The sequence below is a fragment of the Columba livia genome, chromosome 1 (genome assembly GCF_036013475.1).
Source record: "Columba livia isolate bColLiv1 breed racing homer chromosome 1, bColLiv1.pat.W.v2, whole genome shotgun sequence".
NCBI lineage: Eukaryota > Metazoa > Chordata > Aves > Columbiformes > Columbidae > Columba > Columba livia.
The window spans coordinates 101,102,632-101,124,223 of NC_088602.1; the positions used below are offsets into that span (position 1 = coordinate 101,102,632).

The window sequence follows — 21,592 nt, forward strand, 5'->3', positions numbered from 1 at the left end:
CTTAAGTTTGGGCAGCATTAGAGATTGTCAAAACCCAAAGTAAGCTTTGTTCAACTATCTCCAGTGCTTGTCTTTTTATATAAAGAAATATTTAGTCTCTGTTTTAGAATTTCAAGTCAGAAGGTCTTGGGAATTAACTCTGCAGCTGTCTGGCACTCCGTAATCAACTTGTATATACAGGGGTACATACACAGGAGTTCTGCACAGTATGTTGTACTAAGCTGTGCAAATTCCGAATGTGCCCTGAGGTATGTGGTCATAGTAAAGTGAAATCTCCTGTAGGATTTAGTGGTTGTGTTAAAAGACTTTTCATCCATAAAACGTGTAAAACTTTTCAGCAGATTAGCGGCTTAAGATTCTTTTCCTCATAGAAATGTTCCCTTCTGTACACAAGTTACTATTGTATACTGAGTATCATGGTTTTCTGTATAACAGCTGGAGGAGACATTTGATTCAAGAAGCTCAGCTGTTTATTCTTATGTCATTACTACTTGGTCTTTTCATAGCTGCTACAGGGAATAAATGAAGAGGCTACTAGTGACATCTTCACTATTTTTCTATATTCTGTTTCTCAGACTTGCAGCCATCAATGGCACTGATGTCCTTAATGACTTTTTTTTTTTTAAGATTGCCCCAATGGCATTACTCAAAAATAGTGTTACCTTCTTACAACTTCCACTTGGTGAATAAACTAGAAACATCTCATCTTAATGCAGAAGTGGTAGCCAGAATAATATTCCTGTAATTGTTCACGATGCCTAAGTAAGTTTTCCAGCTTCCATTTTGCCAGAAAACATGTAGCCTGTCATGAAACTAGAAGATTTTGCTATGCATGCAAGAGCAAATCATCAAGTTTTGGATAACTACTAATTTTACTTGTTTGTCATTTTTAGTAACAAAGAGAATTGTACCTGCTAGCCAGCCAGCTGTGTGACCTTAGTATACATACAGACTGATCTTTTTCTCTTGTGTCATTTAGGTTCCCCCACAACTGTCGAATTTCTGTATGAATTGCAATATCAATCGAATGAAATTAAATCTCAGCTTGAATCTTTTGTTGGTTTGCATCTGGTTCAAAGAGAACAGGATACAGAATCTGGAAGTGAGACGCTGACTTTTAATATAGTGTTTGCACCTAACAAACCAATGAGGTAAGCTCCTGTTCCTTCTTACCAACAAGACGTGCAATAAAATCCTGTCTGGTCAGGTGAGCACCTCCCTGCATTGTTTTCCTCATTTTATTTTCACCTCTGATATCTATTATTCTAGATTCTATTCTATCCAATGCCTGTAAGGGTAAATCATGCTTGACCAACCTCATAGCCTTTTATGAGAATGTAACAAGGTGGATGGATGATGGCAGAGCGGTGGATGTGGTCTACCTTGACTTCAGTAAAGCATTTGACACAGTCTCCCACAGCATCCTCACAGCTAAGTTGAGGAGGTGTGGTCTAGACAATAGAGTAGTGAGGTGGGTTGCAAACTGGCTTAAGGAGAGAAGCCACAGAGTGGTAGTCAATGGTGCGGAGTCTAGTTGGAGGCCAGTATCTAGTGGAGTGCCTCAGGGGTCAGTGCTGGGACCTGGACAGGCTGGAGAGTTGGGCGGGGAATAACCTGATGAAATTTAACAAGGGAAAGTGTAGAGTCCTGCATCTGGGCAGGAACAACCCCAGGTTCCAGTATAGGTTGGGAAATTACATATTAGAGAGCAGTGAAGGGGAAAGGGACCTGGGGGTCCTGGTGGACAACAGGATGACCATGAGCCAGCACTGTGCCCTTGTGGCCAGGAAGGCCAATGGCATCCTGGGGTGTATTAGAAGGGGGGTGGCTAGTAGATCGAGAGAGGTTCTCCTTCCCCTCTACTCCGCCCTGGTGAGACCACATCTGGAATATTGTGTCCAGTTCTGGGCCCCTCGGTTCAAGAAGGACAGGGAACTGCTGGAGAGGGTCCAGCGTAGGGCAACGAAGATGATTAAAGGAGTGGAGCACCTCCGTTATGAAGAAAGGCTGAGGGAGCTGGGTCTCTTTAGTTTGGAGAAGAGGAGACTAAGGGGGGACCTCATTAATGTTTATAAATATATAAAGGGTGAGTGCCATGAGGATGGAGCCAGGCTCTTCTCGGTGGCCAACAATGATAGGACAAGGGGTAATGGGATCAAGCTGGAACACAAGAGGTTCCGCTTAAATTTGAGGAAAAACTTCTTCTCAGTGAGGGTGACAGAGCTGGGTGACAGGCTGCCCAGTGAGGTTGTGGAGTCTCCTTCTCTGGAGACATTCAAAACCCACCTGGACATGTTCCTGTGCGACCTCACCTAGGCGTTCCTGCTCCAGCAGGGGGATTGGACTAGATGATCTTTTGAGGTCCCTTCCAATCCCAAACATACTGTGATACTGTGATACTGTGATACTGTGATACTGTGATACTGTGAGACGTTTCTGTTGAGTTACTGCTTTAGTCTGTGTGTGCATCAATGTACTTCTAAACATTGGAGTACTGGAAGACCTCCACTGAAAATTAGTTGTTCTCAGAATTTGTGGAAACATACAGACAAGACAGTCTACCAGTCTTGAAAATCTTTTCCTACGTGATCATGTGTGTGTTTTGTTTGGCTGAAAGAGATGTCTGAATTTGAAATCAGTCTCTAGAAACAACAGTCCACAGGAAAATATTATCCTATTTTATAGCTGTGATGTTTTGACTTCCATTAGTACATCCCATCTCTTTGAAAAAAAGAACTGTGACAGGGAGATTCCTTTGGAGAGGCAGCAGTTGTGCCTTCTTTTGAAAGAGTCAAATGCATATGAGGAGAAGGTTGGGAAGAAGCTTCAGTAAGATGCAGGCACAAGGTAAATTCAGAGGTTCAACATTACCTGGATGATTAGGGAGAAGTCACTGCTGAATAGCGTGGGTTGCATGCAAAGAGACTATTTTTATGATGTAGGAGAGCACTGAATTTGCAGTAGTCCATAAAGAGTAGTGTCATTGTGTCAGAAGGGAGATTAATTTAGAAAGCCTTTTTATTTCTGCTCTATATACTTTTAAAAAACATTATATTTTATTTATTTATTTATTTATTTATTTATTTATTTATTTATTTATCTGTACCTACTGCAGATCTATCAGGCTTAATGTAGAGGACTCAATGATTGCAATTAATTAGTTTCATTGTCATCAGAATCCACAAGAACAACTTTCTTCTTAGGTGGTCTGAAGACATCAGAGTCTGGAATTTTTCTAAAGTACATAGACCTATGTCTGATCTATTTGATTCTAATATGAACTGCTAACATGATCTGGAATAAATTCTCCTCTAACAACACAGTAAATAAAGACTAATGAGTAAAACAGACTGAGTTAAATTTGTTTAACTTCAACAGAGAGTAAGCAGAAGAAGAATCAAATCTTATGGCTGTGCCCATAATTTTGATTTCATATTATGCTCTTACTGTACTTTGATGTAAATATCAAATGCTATTTAATTTACATTCCTCTCTAAAAGGCAACTGATGCATAACATGCCAAATAAAATTAAGGATGTATTCCAGTTTAAAACCATCTGTATTTTTGTTTTACTATGGTATAGTTCTACACACTCAAAGGTTTTTATGGACATGTTTGATAATGGTGTTCTACATAATGAATGTTTTTATCTGAAATTTTAAGGAATGAAGCAACACTAGTAGTTCAGCGCACTACAGGAGGTGTTTGGAAGTTTCCAGTGCTGTTCATTGCTATGGAGCCAGAAGTGGATGATGTCATTAACATCGAAGCAGTTGGCCTGAATAAAGAAGCTATAGTTGGCTTTAAGCTTACAAGCCAGACAAGGTAAAAATGTTTATGATAGAATATTTATGCAGTTTTCTGAGGCTAGAACTCACAGGCAAACACATTGGATAGGATAGATTTAGGCAACAGAAACATAACTGAGCTGCACCTATTTCAGCAATTCATCATTACTTTCAAGTGCTGCGTAGTGTAGGTAACAAATGTGATTTTTGAAGCTGTACTCCAGCAAACAGAAACATCCTACAATTAGGCTGTAGCCACTCAACAGAAGATTTGTGGAACAGATTCAAATGCTTATGTAATGAAGTCTTGCCCCAAAATGGTATTGGGTTTTAGATTGTGTAATGCAATGTTAAAGCATGTGTGTTTTGATACTCAGGGTTCACTACTAAGGCCTTAGTATTTTTACTCATAGATTGTTTTTCAAAGTACTTTATACTTACACCAAGTTAAAAACAATCCTTTGCATTGTGCTTTAAAAATCTTTGAATCTGCCATTTAAAAAACATTCCTGGTTTATTATATAAGCATATTATGAATTAATCTCTACCCTTTCAGTAGATAATTGTGTCATTCTTCAGTATTTTGTTACTGTTTTTTAAAAGTCCTGCAGAAATTTCTATTAATATATTTTTACATACTTTTCATTATTTTCTGAGTTTCATAATGTTATAGCAAACCCAGGGTGTCGTTTGTCTATGGCAGAAAGTCAAGGAATAAATTCTGTGGTACTGACAGATAAGCTTTAAAATAATAAGCTTTAAAATAATAAAAGTTGAGTCATGATGCTTACTCTGTAATTAGCTTATGGAAGGTTTTTTTGTTTGTTTGTTTGGTTTTTTAATTGACTTTTTTTACTGTGTATTTAGAAACTGTCCCAGATGTGCTGATCGATATTTAACATTCATTGTGGCTACATGTTTTTGTAGCATCCCCAGCAGGAAGTTCCCTTGGTTCCAACTGATATTTTTTTAAGAGCTTATTTCCAAAAGCTGTACATCTAAGATGGACAGTTGTTCCAGCTTTTAGATTGTTATCAGTGACGATAATTACCGAGGACTCTGAAAAAAGCTGCTATCACAGTGTTCAAGTTAACGGGTTCAGTGAAATGGACTGTTTCAGGAATAAAAGTGAAGAAATTGCTCTGGCAATACTATAATCTCCTGGTAGGTGTTTGATAGTAGTGAAGAGACCTGATGTTCTCGAGAAAGGTATTATAAAACTTGAGTCATTATAGTTATAGAAGGAAGGAGACATGCTGGAAGACAGATTTGCTTTTTCTCTTAAAAAAATTCTAACTTTATTTTACATAACAAGGGTTCCCCCCACACATTTCAAATACAAAATGTGATGCTTCCATGTGCTGAATAAACTCTGTGTTGTAAATAGTGCCAACAACTGCTCTGTAAGTTTTATATTGCTTTTTCTTATCGTTGATTTGCTTAGGAGAGTTTGATGGTGGAGGTTTTGTTATAGAAATAGAGCACTCAGCCAACCAACATTTAGCATATGGGATATGCAGTTTAAAAGCAATTACACAAGAATATGTATATTACAGATAAAATGTAATGTTTGAATAATTCAGATGATGTAGACTATAAATAAAACCATGAAATATTAATATATGGATTAAAAGTTTCAGTTGGGAAATGGAGCGTCATCCTGCAGGCCTTCCCTGAAAAATATAATCAGCCCTTTGGATTTTTTCTTAAGTAAATAATTAGCAGCACAATCCTATAGAGAATTGGTTCTGGTACTTAAGGAGAGGCGTTCATTTTGGTTTTTTGTTTTTTTGTTTTTCACCCTGCATATAGATTTTGTATCTTATACTGGGTATTACCATATGGCACTGCTAGTTTGAGAGTTACTGGGGGGAAGGAAACAGATGAATTTGTGAGTAACGTGTTAGAAAGGGGCCCTGCAGCTGTGTACTGCAGGGTACACAGGGTACACTGCCTCTGGTACTTGCAAGACAGAGTTGTTGCACAGCATTGCTGAGAAGACTTGTACATCTTTTTAGGCTAGCAGATGATACACCAAAGAAATATTTGAGAACGATAGGCCCAAATAAAATCTCAGTATCTTATTAAAAATTAGGAGTCTCTTATAGGTACCAAGTTGAAAGAGGATCTTCAGTGATCCACAGAGCACCTTTCTTGACAAAACTATGGGGTCAATGGTTAGATATCTTTCCATCCTTCGATCCCAACTTCTCATTCCAATCATTTTGTTTATCATAAACAGGATACTTGTTACATTGAGGAAACATCTCAGATGACCTCAGACTTTTTCAGAAAAACATAGTTAGTCAGTGGCTGCTGTTACAAAAGAAAACAGCGTGGTATGAGTATAGTCTCCGTGGAATAGCATATGCAAAATCAAAAGCTCTGCCAGATTATGTAAAAACAGTTAGAAAAAAGAGACAGTGAATACAGGTGGACTGGGGAGATGAGAAGAAAGATGAAATTATATTTTAAAATCATTGCGTGTGCAGACTTGGTTATCTTAACCTACATTTAATATTTTGAACATCACTGTGGATATTTTCCTTATTTCTTCTATGCACATTTCTTACTACATAGAATAAATGTTCAACTAAAAATATTCCTTGATCACACAAAGTAATTTTAGTGCTGTCTGAAGAATACCGGGCAATCCATTTTTTTCTATATCCTCCCAAATTGTGGAGAGAAAAAAAAATACTTACAGTTACAACCTTGAGAAATATTTCCATCTTACTGTAATTACTGCTGTATTTCATTAAAATTACCATAAGCCAGAATTATATATGCTACAAGAAAATACATTCATTAATTTCTCAGCACACGCGGCTTCTCCTCACCCTCTCACATGTCGCTGTGCACATTACAGGCCAGGATTCCTATGCCAATCTCTTTGTTACTAGTTCGTCAAAATTTTACCATTACTGCAAAGATGTAATTAGAATATTTTATTTCAGCATCTCCCAGAAAGTGGCGTCTGCAAAGAACAAATCTTGACTGAGCTTCATATTTGCGAATCTCAATGGAGACTAGTGAAAAATATTGATAGACATGTGGCAGAGCTTCCAAAAAGTTATGATCATCCTTCCTAATAATGCAACACTTGGCAAGACACACGTTTAGCCAGGAGCTGTATCTAGCCATGTCACCTTGACCACTTTTAGCAGGAAAAGTCAGTGTAGCAATCTGCTACACTGGGTAGAACAGGAATGAGACAGAAATATTAGCATTTTGTGAAGATAAACCCCCTAACTCCTTCTTTGATTTTACAACATGTACACATCAAAAGTGGTGCTATATTTAGTTAAGCATTCCCAAACAGTTGTCATGTAGTGTTTCCTCATATTTTTTGAAAGTCCTTTAATTCTGAAGCAGTCTTTCCAAACTTACAGAGTGATAATTGGAGTTAAATATTTTCTAATGTCCAGAGTTCGGGATTTAAAGTGGTCAATTAAACCAGAGCTGGTTTTAGTAAAAAATATAACCAATTCTGATGAATAATGAAGATTTAATATTTTTTTTCATTGTCTTATTTTTTAAAAAATTACCCAAATAATACTAACAATCACTAATACTTTTATAGAATTTGATGAAAGCATGCAGTTAATAAATTTAAACAAATTCACTACAAAATAACTGTCATTTCTTGTATCATCCAACAGATGATAACTAAAAATTACAAAGAAGTAAGTTTAGTTGTAATCAACTGTTTTTGGAAGCATGTTGCAACTTTTTCAAACTCTATCCCTTATCTGCTTAAGCAGTTATGTACTTTATAGATTAAGACATTTTGTTATGCTTCTTTTCTTGAAAAAATAAGACATTTGACCAAAAGCACTAGGTGTTGGGTTTTATGTATATTTTGCAAAATGCTGATTTTTGTAAAGGAATAAATGTCTATGGGAATAATTTACTGCTTCACTAGTTTGAGGAAGAGAAGAGTAAACATTAAAGCTATTTTGAGCCTTAATTTAATAAAGTCTTATATTTTCAGATTTGCTGAGTATTTTATACGTTTTGCAGAGGGATCTCCATGGGAACATAAATTTTAAGGTTTTATTTAATCGAAGACACAACGTATAATTCTTTTCTAGTTTACTAATCTGAAAATTATCTAACATGAGAACACTAACGAGCACAGACTGCTATTTGAGAATAATGGTATTTAAGAACAAGATTAAAGGAGTAAATATAAATATGTCTATTAAATACTAGCTTGATTTCCACTCTTCCTGGTTGCCATGATTTCACTGTCTCATTATTATTTAAATTTAAATTAATATTTGCTCTTGTCCATTATTTGAGTAAGGGCAGAGTTCATATTTCTGATTGCAATTTCAAATCATTATGACAGGAGCTATGGAACATGCAGCTGGGAAGACACGTTTGCTTTCTCTGGTTTATATGGCCTCTGCCCTTACATTTACTAATTTATTTGTGCTTGGTTCAGGTGTGTTTTCAAAACTCTATACATCATTAAACTTTATCAAGTAGGTCAGTATCTACCACCCTTGGGTAAAACAAAAGCCTTCTTAAAATATATAGACTGCGTCATCACTGTCCTTCATGGCTGAGAAATGACAAGTTAAACATTGACTGCAGACCTGTTTTACCTGAAGTCATAATAGAGAAGGAGGAATTAATTTTTTATCATTTTAAACCACATAATTATTAATTTTTAATTATGTACTAGATATACAGAAAACAACGTCTGAAATTCAGGTGCTATTCTGGGGATTTTATTAATGGCTTTCTCTGTGCTATAGAAGATGAGAATAAGAAAGCAATTTACTTATGCTAGTGAGCTAGCCAGGATGCCAGGTCATAGCCGCGTTGCGAACAACAGTGAAAACACGGTTTGTTTTTTCCTGCGAGGCCATCGTTAGAAATATTTTTAAAACAAGAGTTCATGATTTATGAGCACTACAGATACTGTGAAAGTTTCCTGTTTCTGATTGTGTCCGAGTAAATTTTATTGCCAGTTCTTGTGCTGTTAGCCACATCTTCAGCAGAATCTCTGCTAGCCTATCATATTATGGCTATATGCTTAATTTGCCAGATTTTCTGTTTTCCTCATTTGGACATAACTGCCACTTTGAGGAACATTTTGCTTCCAGTAACTGACTTGACTCTTTTGTTTAAAGCTACCAGGCTCTGGGAAGGGGAGCAGGGAGATTTTCAGGTGTGACTTTATGTGTTCATGTGACAATGTATATTTTACTCCACACAGAAAAAAATTGTAGCTGCCTAGCTGCCTCTGGTACATTGTGCCGATGCTGTAAAGAAGCATGCAGATTTTAAAATAATTTTTATTATTTTTTCGTTATTTTTCTTCATGAGAATTAAAATCTGACAAGGTTGATGCAATAAGATTTTTTTCTCTGACTTGGCAAATCTATTGTGTGCACAATTATAGATCATTTTGTGACAGTTTCATTATAAACTGCCTGGTCACCTTGTCAGGACTAAAATGATAGCTTTTTCTTCCGTTTGTTTTCTGACTGCTTTGAGGAATCATCTACAGTCTCTGAAAAAAAGTACCATTGCATCACACCCTGCTACGATGCAATTAAGTCCTTATTTTCTCGTGTCTTCTGTGCATGTAGCCTGCCCCATCTCCCTTAGCATTTCTTCATTGTAATCTAAGTCACACCCTTGTTTGTCTTAGGAAGTGCTCATTAGGGGTCATTATCCCTAAACACTTACCAGGAGACAGACTGAACATGGGAGATAAAGAAAGCGATGTCTTAAAATGTTCCTAAATCTAGTCTATAGAGAAATAATGCTGTTGGAAATGAAGAGCTGTTTTCAAGTCTCTATTTCCAGAACCAGCATTTGAATATTCATCACAGATGTTTTTGATGAGTGTTCTACTCTGCTACTCAGTCTAGGAGGCACCACTTTTCCATCCTGTTCCTGTTCTCAGTGTGCAGTAAGTAGGCTCTAGGCATTCACAGCTGAGCAGTCCCTGCAGGAAGTGCAGATGTGAAAATTCAAGGCTTAGATGACACATAGATGGGAACTCAGGCATTAGCAGGATTGGTGCTTATGGCCTGGGGCTATAAACTCAGCTGCACAACTTCAGGCATCACAAAAAGAGGTTGTCAGCATAAGTTTGATGTCACAAGACTTGAAATGCAGTTTCAGACATTCAGTAGTTTTCCCCACCTTGCTGTCACCTAAGGGAAAATGTAAGCTAAAGCTGCTAATGCACCAGCCTGATGGCACTGCTAAGTATAAGTGATTGGCACGTTGTTTTTTTGTTGTTGTTGCTTTTGCTTTTGTTGTTTGATTTGGTTTGGGTTTTTTTGAGGAGACAGAAGCTTTTTGGTTTCTGTTTTCTGCACTCACACTATTTGTTTCTACAAATTACAGTGTGACCTTTTTTTCATGAAGATATTTTAAATTTAGGAAAGCCTTTCATGAGAATGTATTCCAAAGGAGAGCTATTTTTAAACAAGATGACATAGACTCAGCATAACACCCACAGAACAACACTTGCCTGGGAAATGTGGGACATTTCCGTAGAGATATGAATTTTCATAAAATATTAAATTTCACTTTTTTGTATTTTCTTTGAAAAACAATGTTATTTCTGGTGTGACAATCCATAAGTAAACAGATTTGAACATCTTTTCTTTGAGATACTGTTAGTTTTTCATTCTTTAGGTTTTATCAACTGAAAATGTGTTCTAAGAATGCATAATACTTGCCCTGCTGTACTGTGGCAGGGTGTTGTGGATTAATTTTTGACCACGCTGCTGCATTTCTAGTTTCAATTTCTTTTGTACTCTTTCTGTCCAGATAGTGATAGAGTTGTCCTCAGCAACACATCAAAAGACTAAAAGGAGAATGCCTGACTGGAAAATACAAAAATGTATATTCTTTTCATGCTGAGAAAGCTTGTGGCAAGGAGTCCCTGAGGAACTGTGATAGACAGGCTTCAGCTTGGGATTGGCCTAAGATTGTTTTCTAGTCCCCAGCCGCTGTCTTTACCAGGAATAAGACATTTTCTTTGGGCGCAATAGTGCTGCCATTAGACAAGATCTGTAGTACCTGCAATAAAAATTCTTTGAGATAAGAGATATATAATAATATCAGTGGAGGAACATTATTATTTTTATTGCAATATCTTAAAGTGCTTAATTTATGGGATATGAAAAATGTGGAAAATGGTGATAGATAAGCATTGTTTTCCATATGTTCATTTCAAGGCTTTCAGAGCTCTTTCCCAATCTACTAATGCTCCACCAGATTGCAAATTCAGTTCTAGTCATAAAAATTAATCAAATGTGTAGCTTGTCAGTTTAATTTGATTATAGATTGGAAAAATGAGTGGTTTTTAATATGAAAAGTGGATTTTCACTCTGACATAGAATTTATTTCTATCATTATTATATCTTTACAGGTCAGATGATCCTTCATAGTGGAAAATGCTATCATTATTCTGTAGTTATTACAACATTTATAATAGCATTTAATTATATTTGAAGTGGAAGACCAGTATGCAGATCCCTCTGTATAAAGATTATAAATATTTTTAAATAAATGTAAAAAATTACTACAGAATATTCTGTAAGTAAGAATGCTATTGATATTCTATAGCATTCCATGGGCTGCCAAGTTTCCTGAGTCATACCACATGGTGGCCTAAACATTAGATTGTAGATAAATTGTACTAAGATACTGTAAAAGGCACTATATCCTCCTGTCCTTTTCCGTAGGTACCCAGAGCCATTCACTGCGCACTTCCTGGCGGGCAGCGATCCTGAGTTCCTTGTGCTGCCCCAAGCTGGAGAACTTCTTCCAGCAGGCACTGCGGGAACCCATATAACAGTAGGATTCAGGCCAAGGATGTATGGCAAGAAGCATAAGGCAACACTGGTAATTGAGGTAAGCCTTCCTGAATGCAATAGGCAAATATACCTTCAGGAGCAGAAGCCCCAGCTCTGTAGACAACATGACAGAATGACTTTTCACAGAGAATCAAAATAATCATATTAAGAACTGGTGGAGAATATATGAGTAATTGAATATGTGAGACATTGGTTATTGATTTTACTTGTATTATATTATTGTATTATATTACTTGTATATATCAAAGCCACTAGAAGCTAGATACTAAATTGTAGAAGGCAGAATTTCAGAACACAAAGCCAGGAATAACTTTTTTTTTAAACAAACTTCAAAATAAGCAATAAGAATTTATATCCAAGTAGCTTCTGTAAGTGTGAAAGTCAAGAAACATTTGGATTTATTCCTTCAGTAGTAAAGATGTTTTTATCACTGCAGGAAATAATTTTTATTTTTTAAGTCATTTTTTAAAAGGAAACTGTTTGTCAAGAACATACAGCACCAGCAAATACACCAAACTCTCTACAGATCATGGCTTGCACTTTAAACCTACTCGCTGAATGCTGGCGATGTTTTTAAGCTGCTATAACTGAAGTGAAACAACAATATTGATTTAAGAAATAAGATGGTCAAAACAAAGTTGATAAAAAGATGCATGGGAAATGACTATAGTGTTTTATCTCTCTGAGTGACAATTTGTACAACAGTGAATAAGAAATTCTGGAAAAACAATGTGGCCTTTTAGTCCCTTCTACATGTTGTCTTTTACCTTATTAGACATTTCATTAATTTAGTCTTTTTACATAAACAGCAGTGATGCTTACTTCTCTTCCATTTGAAAAAGAAAATAGCTGACTGAATTTATTCTGTGTTCTTTTATATTTATACGATGCTATATAACACATGTACAGAGGACAGACTGAACCCCTGTTTTTAGACATGACACATATCAATGTAGCAACCATGTTAGTCTTTGGCTTAACTTCCATCACTAACAAAGAGCTTTAACTTAATAAATTTGTCTGGAATGGGATAAACATGATGACGAAAGATCATTATTAACTTTCTAAAAACTCAGTCAGTAACCCAAAATTTCCTTTTAGTATGGATGGGCTTTGGGTAATTGGATTTTTAACCTACATCTGCTCACACCTCAGTCTCCGATTTTGATCTAGGTAGATGGCTTTTTATGTCTTGACCTTTGGTACTGTGTGTAGGTGTAGGAAGTCAGTCATAGATATTACATATACATATCAGATCACACCATGTCCTATCTATTCCTGTCTTCAAAAATGCATTGTGGACTCTCAATGCTCATAAACGCAATTTGGACCAATATTACGCCATCACAGTATGTTAGAGATATTTCTAACATTCTTACTCTAATTGAAGTATTAAGTTGTTTCAATAACGTTTTGATGAGGGTTGTGTTGTCTTTGCTCTTTTTCATAGTCCTTTTGTGTACATCTGACTTCCCCCTCTCCACACACGCTTTAATTCCTGGAGTTCTGATGAAAGCCAGAGCATCTGCGACTGCAATTCTGCTGCTGCATTCTCAACATTGACCTGAAATAAGACCTGATGACGTGTTGAGAATACCAGATACTCATTTCTGCCCTTCCTGTTAGTTGAAATAATTTTCATTAGTGACCTGAGGGAGTCAGATTTAGTTAGAGGGCAAAACCAGGATTAAATCACTCTTATTTGGGGAATAATAATGGAGGTGGTGAAATGCAGTTAATGTGGGACCTAACACTAAAGAACCTTCCTTGCACATACCCTTTCTAGCCAATACACTGGCTGAGACTTTGGGCTATTTTTAGAAAGAGTGAGGATCTTTCTTTTCTTTTTACAGTGTCACCTCTCTTCTGATGCTGCAGTAGTAAAGGGCTACAGCACTCTTGGTGTAAAATTTCCTTTGCATTTCTGAGGGTAAAGTCATATAGTTGAAACACTAATGTATTTTTCTTATTAAATTCTATGAATAGTGAGTATCAGAACTGTCATTTTTGTGTGCTTCAATGAACAGTGATAATTAGACTGCAAAGTAGCAGAGATGACAGCGTAAGTTCTTTGTTTTATTTTGGTCATTACAATTGTGCTGTAAAGTAAAATGTGAAGTCAGGATTATGGACTAAGATCCTGCAATCATATTTTTCTCATTTTTTGTAAACATTAAACCAAAATATTGTACATGCATTTTTTTGTTGTTGTTTAGTTGCTTGCCCTGCTGAGAACCCAGTCCTGAGGAGCTAATTAGAGTTAAGAATTTACAGTTTGTCTTCACCAGAATTTAGTATGTACATTTTGTTAACTGAGCATATACATATAATTGAAATAATATAGCCTCATTTATATTTTCTGCACACAAATCAGGTACTTTGTGTGGTATTTGGTGGATTCTTTAAGACTTCCATGTTCATGAATATTTATAGTAGATTTGATTAATGGCAGAAAACATTAATTACTTTTCTGAAGCAATTAAGTGTTCCTTAGCCATAACTGAAACTTCTGTTCTCAGTCAGCTACACATCAAAACAATTGAAGATAGACAATTAATTGAATAGCTGCTAGGAATCTTAATTTTGCAAAAGTGACATAGAAAATTCCTTTTAAAATTTCTGTAGATCAAAAAATGAAATATAGAAAAACAGTAAAGAAAACAATAGTTATTGTTTCTGTAGCTGTGAAAGAGTACATCATAATCTAGCTGAGCTACAAGTAATGCCCAAAAAGCATTTTTGAATAGGTATTATTCCATAATCAAACTTCTACATTTATAATAGCCTTCATAAACAGAGCTGTTCTATGGGGGGAAAAAATGTATGCCACTAATGATAAAATAGTGAAGAAAGCATGCTTCTTAGATAAGGCATAAAGTGCTGTGAAGAAAAAAGTTCTTTCTTAGCTATACTGACATCTCAGAGCTGGCCTGTGATATGCTGGGAAAGATGAGCAGAAAACCAACAAAGCTTCAGGACAGCTCAATGCAGCTGAGGCAGGGGATGCTCTGAGAAGGCCACCTGGGGCAGAAGTCACTGCCAGGCACAAGGAGGAGCATCCAGGGCACCAGAAAATCCTTGGAAAATGGTGTATACCAGTTGACGTCCAGTTAATTTGCTTGCACTGTGTTGAATTCAGCTGGAGACCTGAGAAATTGCTTTGTAATTCATAGATGATACTTCAGAGATATTCTAAAGCAGAAGGCACACAAATTAAGTCTTACATGATAAAAGAGATGTCAGGGTAAACCAGACTGCAGGTAACATTATCAAGGCCTCCAGAAGTCAGGCTAGCACACCTTTTTTAGTGAATAATCACTAACTTAGCCTATGGAAGATGGCATATCAAAACCATTTGTCATGCTGTTCTGGAGATAAATGATGCTCTGTGCAAGCCACAGTGCCTGGGTGGGGCTGTTCTAAGCTTGTCTATGCAAACTTGCGCATCTCAACAGAAAATGGTAGTTATGTATTCAGTAGCTTAAAGAAAATACATTCTGTATTTTTTCTGGTAGATATGTTAGTTACCACAGTTTAATGTAATTCTAAATTCTAACTCTTAAACACAATGAGCAAGCAAAAATGAAACAAAGTTAAGAGGATAATTGAAATAGTTTCACATTAAATAAGTGGTGAGGGACTACCTTTGTATCTCTTGTTTTTTGTCTTGCCTTGTTTTTTTTTTTTGTTTTTTTTTTTTTTTGTTTGTTTGTTTTTTCCTTTTTCCCCTCTTTCCTTCACTTAAACTGTATTTATCTTGACCTCTGAGTTTTCTTGCCTTTGCTCTTCCTTTCCACAGTTCACATAAAAGTTTGGTTAAATTTCATTCTATATTCTGAACACAATTGGTCATTTTTTGCTTGTCAACACCGCAGTATAAATTAAGGGTCAGGGAATATTGGATGCACTATCTGTTTATTTTCTGTGTTTAACTTATTTGCAAGTCTTGCAAATTTTATTTGGACTTCCCTGAGTTAACATTGTTTGTAAGATAATTGGAATATCATTTTTCTTAAAATTCCTGATACTTGCTCCCAACATTTAACACCCTCCTAACACAGATTTCTTTGCCAATTAATTAGCATGTAACTCAGCAGCACTTACAGCCTACAGTGAATACACATGGATGATCTGTGTTCTGCAAATTAATCTCATGAATCATGAGCCATCTGTAAGACTGGGTTGAATATAAAAAAATATACTTTTATATAAATTATTTGGTGACTGTTACCGGTACTTGTGGAACAAATTACTTCATGAACATTACTCATCAAAATGGTTAAATAACTTGCTTGAATGTCTTATGATATTTAGTAAAAAGTGGGCAGCATGCATGTCATATTGAATTACTTAAAATATTTCTCAGAAAGATTTAGCTCTGCAGGTGGTCATTACTCCAGCCAGGTGAGCCAAGTTATTACTAGATACTAGTCATCAGGGATTTTGAGGTTTTGATATGAGGAAGTAATTCCCTCAAAATGCCAAGGACATTCAGAATGTGGTCTGGTCTTCCATCTAAAATTGCATGTGAAATAGGCCTAGAGATGCATTGCAGGGAGCCTGGGATATATCTTCTGAACAGAGACTCTCTTTTATATTTCTCTTCTCGTAAATTGTAGTAGATTCAATACCTTCATCTTTAGACTTTGTTATTACCAGTGCTAGTTTCAAATTTGATTTAATAAACTGCACTGCCTTAAACATAAAAAGAGTTCCTCTAATATGGGAAATTTTGATCCATTTTGATCCATTTCTTAGGCAAGTAAATACAGCTTGTAAGTCAAATATTCTGTCATAATTATATGGTCATATATACATGACCATTCAAAATCTCTCTCTCCACCACCCCAGAAAAGTCTGAAACTTTATCTGCCTTTTCCTTTGCTGAAATATGTCTGACCTGGAAATTCAAAGCAGCAATTTTGGAACACTTGCATGGATTCTGAACTTGGTGGACTTGCTCTTGCTACAGTTTTCATATTGGTTAGAATAGTTGTTGTAGTTAAGCTGTACAGCCATATCCTGAAGTAAAATACTTATTACTTCAGCAACATTTGAAGACCTAATATTTTGCCCTTGGAAGTTAAATAGTCTAAGAAAATAGAAATTTTTGAGTGTCTAACATTTTCTGAAAATTACTAACTTCTAAGTTGTTTTAAAAATTACTGAATTCTACGTTGTCGTGAAAATTCCTGAATTCTATCTGGTTCTAGTGCTGAACAAAGAACTAACCCAAGTTATGTTGACAGTTACAGTAACTCTCTCCTATTTGTGCAACAGCTGTTTCCCTTTCAGCAGAAAATGCTGAACTAAATCAGAAGTCTTTCTTTCAGTAAATTAATACATAAATGCACAATTTTTTCACAATGGATGTCTCCAGCTGTCTTGGATGACAGGCGTGATTTACAATAGATGGACTACCATAGTTCAAGGTGATAAATTAGGGTGGGTTTTTTTTGTTGTTATTGTTCTCTCATTTTTTGTCTTCTAGCTTGATGCATCCTATTGTATGGGTTCATGTGATAATGGCCACAACATTTTCACCATTGAACCTACTGAGTTTTCATCAGGAAAAGAACAGTCTCTCCTGCCACAGAACCACACGTGGCGCAGGCTATAACAATAACAGAATAGTTGCCTTTTTTTTCACCGAGGCAAGCCACAAATGTTTTTGGTTTTTGTGGTTTTTTTCTCCACAATACATAAAATCTAGGATATTTTTACAGCAAACAGGAAATTAGCAAAAGGTTATTACTACCCAGAAAGCCATATCAATAATTTGATTCTAACGATAAATGAAATTGAGAGATGGCATGGCTCACCACTTTGTTTCAATCCCACTTCAAACAATTACTAATACTATAGTCAATAAAGGCACAAAATGTGTGGATTTCGTGAACATAAAGGAGTTTTAGTAGCTTGATACTCAGTTTAAATCATTGTCTTAAACACTTTTCGGATCTTTTCTCTGATCTTGAGGTGATCAATGAGATTTGCACACAGTGAATATGACCCTGAGGTTAAATTTTCTTTAAAATGTATTGTTCAACTAACATACTAAAGAAAGATAAAGCATTTAATCTTGTACTGAAGTTAATAAAACAGCTAACTCTAGAGACCAATTTACTCTTCTTAAATGATAACTGTCTTCGAATATAAGATACTGATGTTGGTTCATGTCACACCTGCTTTTGCCGGATTTCATCTTTACAGGCAGTACAGTTACTAGATCATTTCACAATATTAAATAAGGTTGAAAATAAAGATGAGTTAATCTGCCTATTTTACACAGAAATAATATTCAATTTAAATTAGATTTTGATCTTAGCAGAATAGTAATGAAAGTTTAAGACATTATGCATACATGTTGAATATCTATTAAGATCTTACACTGACTAATCTTATTTGAATAAGGTAATTCTTTCAGAAGACACTATGTAAAACCAATGCTGCTGATTTTATAGAAGAGGTTTTTAAAAGCGTTTCTTTAAAAATACACAGCAAAAAAGGTTACCTATTCTTTCAACACAAATACAGAATAGTATATATTCAGTTACCAGAATACTGGTTGAAACCAGTTACGTAACAAGAAGCACCACAATTAGGGATTGATATGGTGATGTCATTTAAGAGCTGTGACTGTATGCAGCCTATATGTGAAACAGTACAAATACTGTATAAGTACATAGCAGAGAACAAAGCTGATGCCAAAGGGTTTACAGTTTAATGGTCTGAAACTTTTTGCTGTTGAATTGCTGTTACATGAATGCAAAACTGTTTGCAATGACATCTCTTAAATATACTTCAGCCATGACAGGGTAACAATCAGAACAACAGAAAGGAATCTGAAAGATAACAAAGGTAAACATCAAACTTTTTCAGTGGCAGATATGAAATTGATATTTAAAAACATTAAATAAGGTCATTGAACACTTTAACATTCTTTTAATTCTATATATTGTTATAAATATGGCACGACTGTAGAGAAAGTTTGAAATGGAGAGGGTTGACTGCTTTTCTCTATAGACTATGTAGTGCTTTACCTAGACCATAATTTGTTGACATAATGCAGTAAATAACTAGAAAATATGCACACTATGTGTTGGAGATGCTTAATAGCATTTATGATATGTGAAAATTTGCTACAGTTTGTATAGGTATTGTTACTCCTCTCTATAGGTCAAATCTGCTTGGCGTACTGACATGCCCAGCAGCAAAGCAGAACTCTCAAACTGGAACGAGCAAATGGGCCACAAAGCCAACCATGTTGGAAGCTGGACTGTTAACTAAGTGCTTGAGGGAAAAACTCTTGAGCTTTGAGGTTTATTGTTGCACTGATTTCTATAACGGATTGGTTTGAGAGCACACACAGCCTTTCTGACCTTTTGTTTCCTTGAATCAAAAATGACACTGATCTTAAGTGTGATGATTGTATCTACAAATTATTGTTCTAAGGATTAAGTTAGTTTTAAATAGGAGTTGAATTATATAAATCACAACTGTTGTTGTAATGATCAATCTTGAAGCAGCAGAGAAAGGCGATCCTACAAACCATGTCTCTGTAGTTCAATGCAGCATGTTGCAAAAGTCTAACAAACACTAATAAACTTGCTCTGGAACCACAAGAAGCCCAGCTACATGATTGGAGTGCTGTGACAAAAATAGAAAGGCAGATCTTTGAAATTTGGAAATATCACTTTTTTAACATAACTCCACTAGTTTGAAGTTGCAAAGTCAGAGTCTGCTATGTTCTCTATGCTGTGTACTATGTATGTATGTACATGTGCTATGTTCTATATTCAGTATTTAAAAAAACAAAGCAAAACAAACAACATAAAAAAGCACTTGTATGAGTGTATTTTAATAGACTTACATCATGCCGTATACTTAGTGTTCCTTATAAAATTTTCCTTGGAAGTAAATCAGACCCCAAACATAAAACCTGGAATTTCCAATCACTGAGTGAAAAGGAATAAATGGTAGTGTATGCCTGAAGTGGGAATGCAATGTTTTGCCTTTCTTTTGCATAGTACAAAGCTTGACATAATGACACATAATTTGAAATCTTTGGGGTTTGTAATATTTCTGTTGTTTGTTTGTGATATTTCATTAAAGGAGAAGGAGAACAGAAAACTAAAAATCATGGATAGACCTTTCTCTAGATGTAAAGACAGAAAAATGCTAAAGACTTGGAATAAAGACTTTAAAGAATTCAAGTGATACATTTTTGAAAGAAAAAATACTGAAAGAACTGCAACATCCACACTTGTGTTTTAGCAACCAAAATTCTGCTTCAAGAAACAAATTAAACATAGGAGATGAAGAGCAATATATCCTTCAGATGCATAGAAATAATACTTCTTAAGTATGGATAGATGGGATGTGTAGTATGAATAAGAATCATGTACTCAGTAAGAATCAAGTACTCAAGCATTACAAGACATGACACAGAAACACGAGCTCCATTCTTAAGAGACCAGTTATAAACAGAAAGCAAATGAAGAGTGTAATTTTCAACTCACATAAATATTCTTCAAACTAGAGATTTCAACATGAAGCTGGAATTCTCTTGTGCATACTCAAAATCCTTTTCTTTTAGTCTTGTTAATTTATTTTAATGCAAAAATTCCACCATTGGTTAATGCCATTATTACCAATACCAGAGCTGCAATTAAATCCTACAGTATAAACCTGAGGCATTTATGTTATACTCTGGAATAATGACCTTCGAACGACACACAGAGTATGGGGTTTACTAAATAAAAAAGGAAATTTAGATCAGCTAGGAGGCTAAATTACTTGTGTTTCCTACGCTTGGTCCTGAATTAATAACATTAAATATGATTTCTGGTCTCTGTGTTCCAGGGGAACAATTATCATTCTGTCTTATTCCAATACCTTACATGGAAAAGGATAAATATCTTTTGAAATCACGGTAAAACACTGTCAAAAAGTTTCAAGGTATTTGAGCACCAATTATTTTTTTATTTCTATGTCTCTTTTCATTATTTGCAGACACAATCAATGCAGTGGACATATGAAATCAATGGCCTACCTCCACAGACTGTACCACCTACAAGATCAGCAAAAGTAGTTTCTACCAGCAGTTACATAAGATCAGCTACAGTCAGACAGCGCAATTTTTTACGTGAAAATCTGAAACTTACAACCACTGGAGCATCCTCACCAATCAAAGGAGCACCCTTGGTCCTGAGAACAAAATAAAGAAACTTATGATCAGATATTTTTTTTTGCTGGGGGAGGATGTCAAGTAGACAGACACCTTTGTCAAATAAACTCTGCAGATAAAAAAACCTATGTTTTTGCAATTTTTTCTTTTAAAACAAGTATGATATGTGTTCATTCTATGCTTTGTATTAAAGATCCAGAGTGTCTGAGCTCTAGTAGTACTGTTATTTTTCTATGTTTACCTAACAGTTTATGTATATCATACAGAAGTCAGCAAGTTCTAATGTGAGAAATGTTTGAGTTGAAGAACTCTGCTTGAAAACTGGGAAATTCAATTCAAACTAATGCTTTGCTTTCTAAGGGATAATTTTTTGGTAAGACTTTAATAGGATGCCTTAATATCCATTAACATGTGTGTATATACATATATATATATATACACACATATTAACATATTACACCCATGCAAACTAAACAAGCAAATCAATCTCTGATCTCTTTCACAATAAAATGTTTTCCCAAAGTCTGCAGTCTTTTGCTTAGGTGAAACAGGTTTACATGTCATATGTCCAGAACTTGAATACCTTTCAGATTCTAATGCTTTGGCAAATGTCATTAATTATGTAATCTTAGTTTTTTTTTCTGAAATATGAATCCTGTTTTATTCAGCCCATAACATTTCAAAATCTTAGATAATTATACACAACATATGTTGTGGTTTAACCTGGCAGGCAGCTAAACACTGCACAGCCGTTCCT

General features: G+C 35.5%; 1 protein-coding gene across 3 annotated transcripts in view; it reads left to right on the top strand.

Moving 5' to 3' along the window:
- Positions 1 to 21,040, top strand: part of CFAP47 (cilia and flagella associated protein 47) — a 309,801-nt gene extending 288,761 nt beyond the window's left edge. For all 3 annotated transcript variants that reach the window (XM_065070474.1, XM_065070480.1, XM_065070488.1), the window contains 4 exons: positions 980 to 1,151; positions 3,665 to 3,826; positions 11,514 to 11,682; positions 20,661 to 21,040. In XM_065070474.1, the coding sequence (XP_064926546.1) occupies positions 980 to 1,151; positions 3,665 to 3,826; positions 11,514 to 11,682; positions 20,661 to 20,870 (713 nt within the window). In that variant the 3' untranslated portion in view covers positions 20,871 to 21,040. The remainder of the gene's footprint in view (positions 1 to 979; positions 1,152 to 3,664; positions 3,827 to 11,513; positions 11,683 to 20,660) is intronic.
- Positions 21,041 to 21,592: the final 552 nt, after the last annotated feature.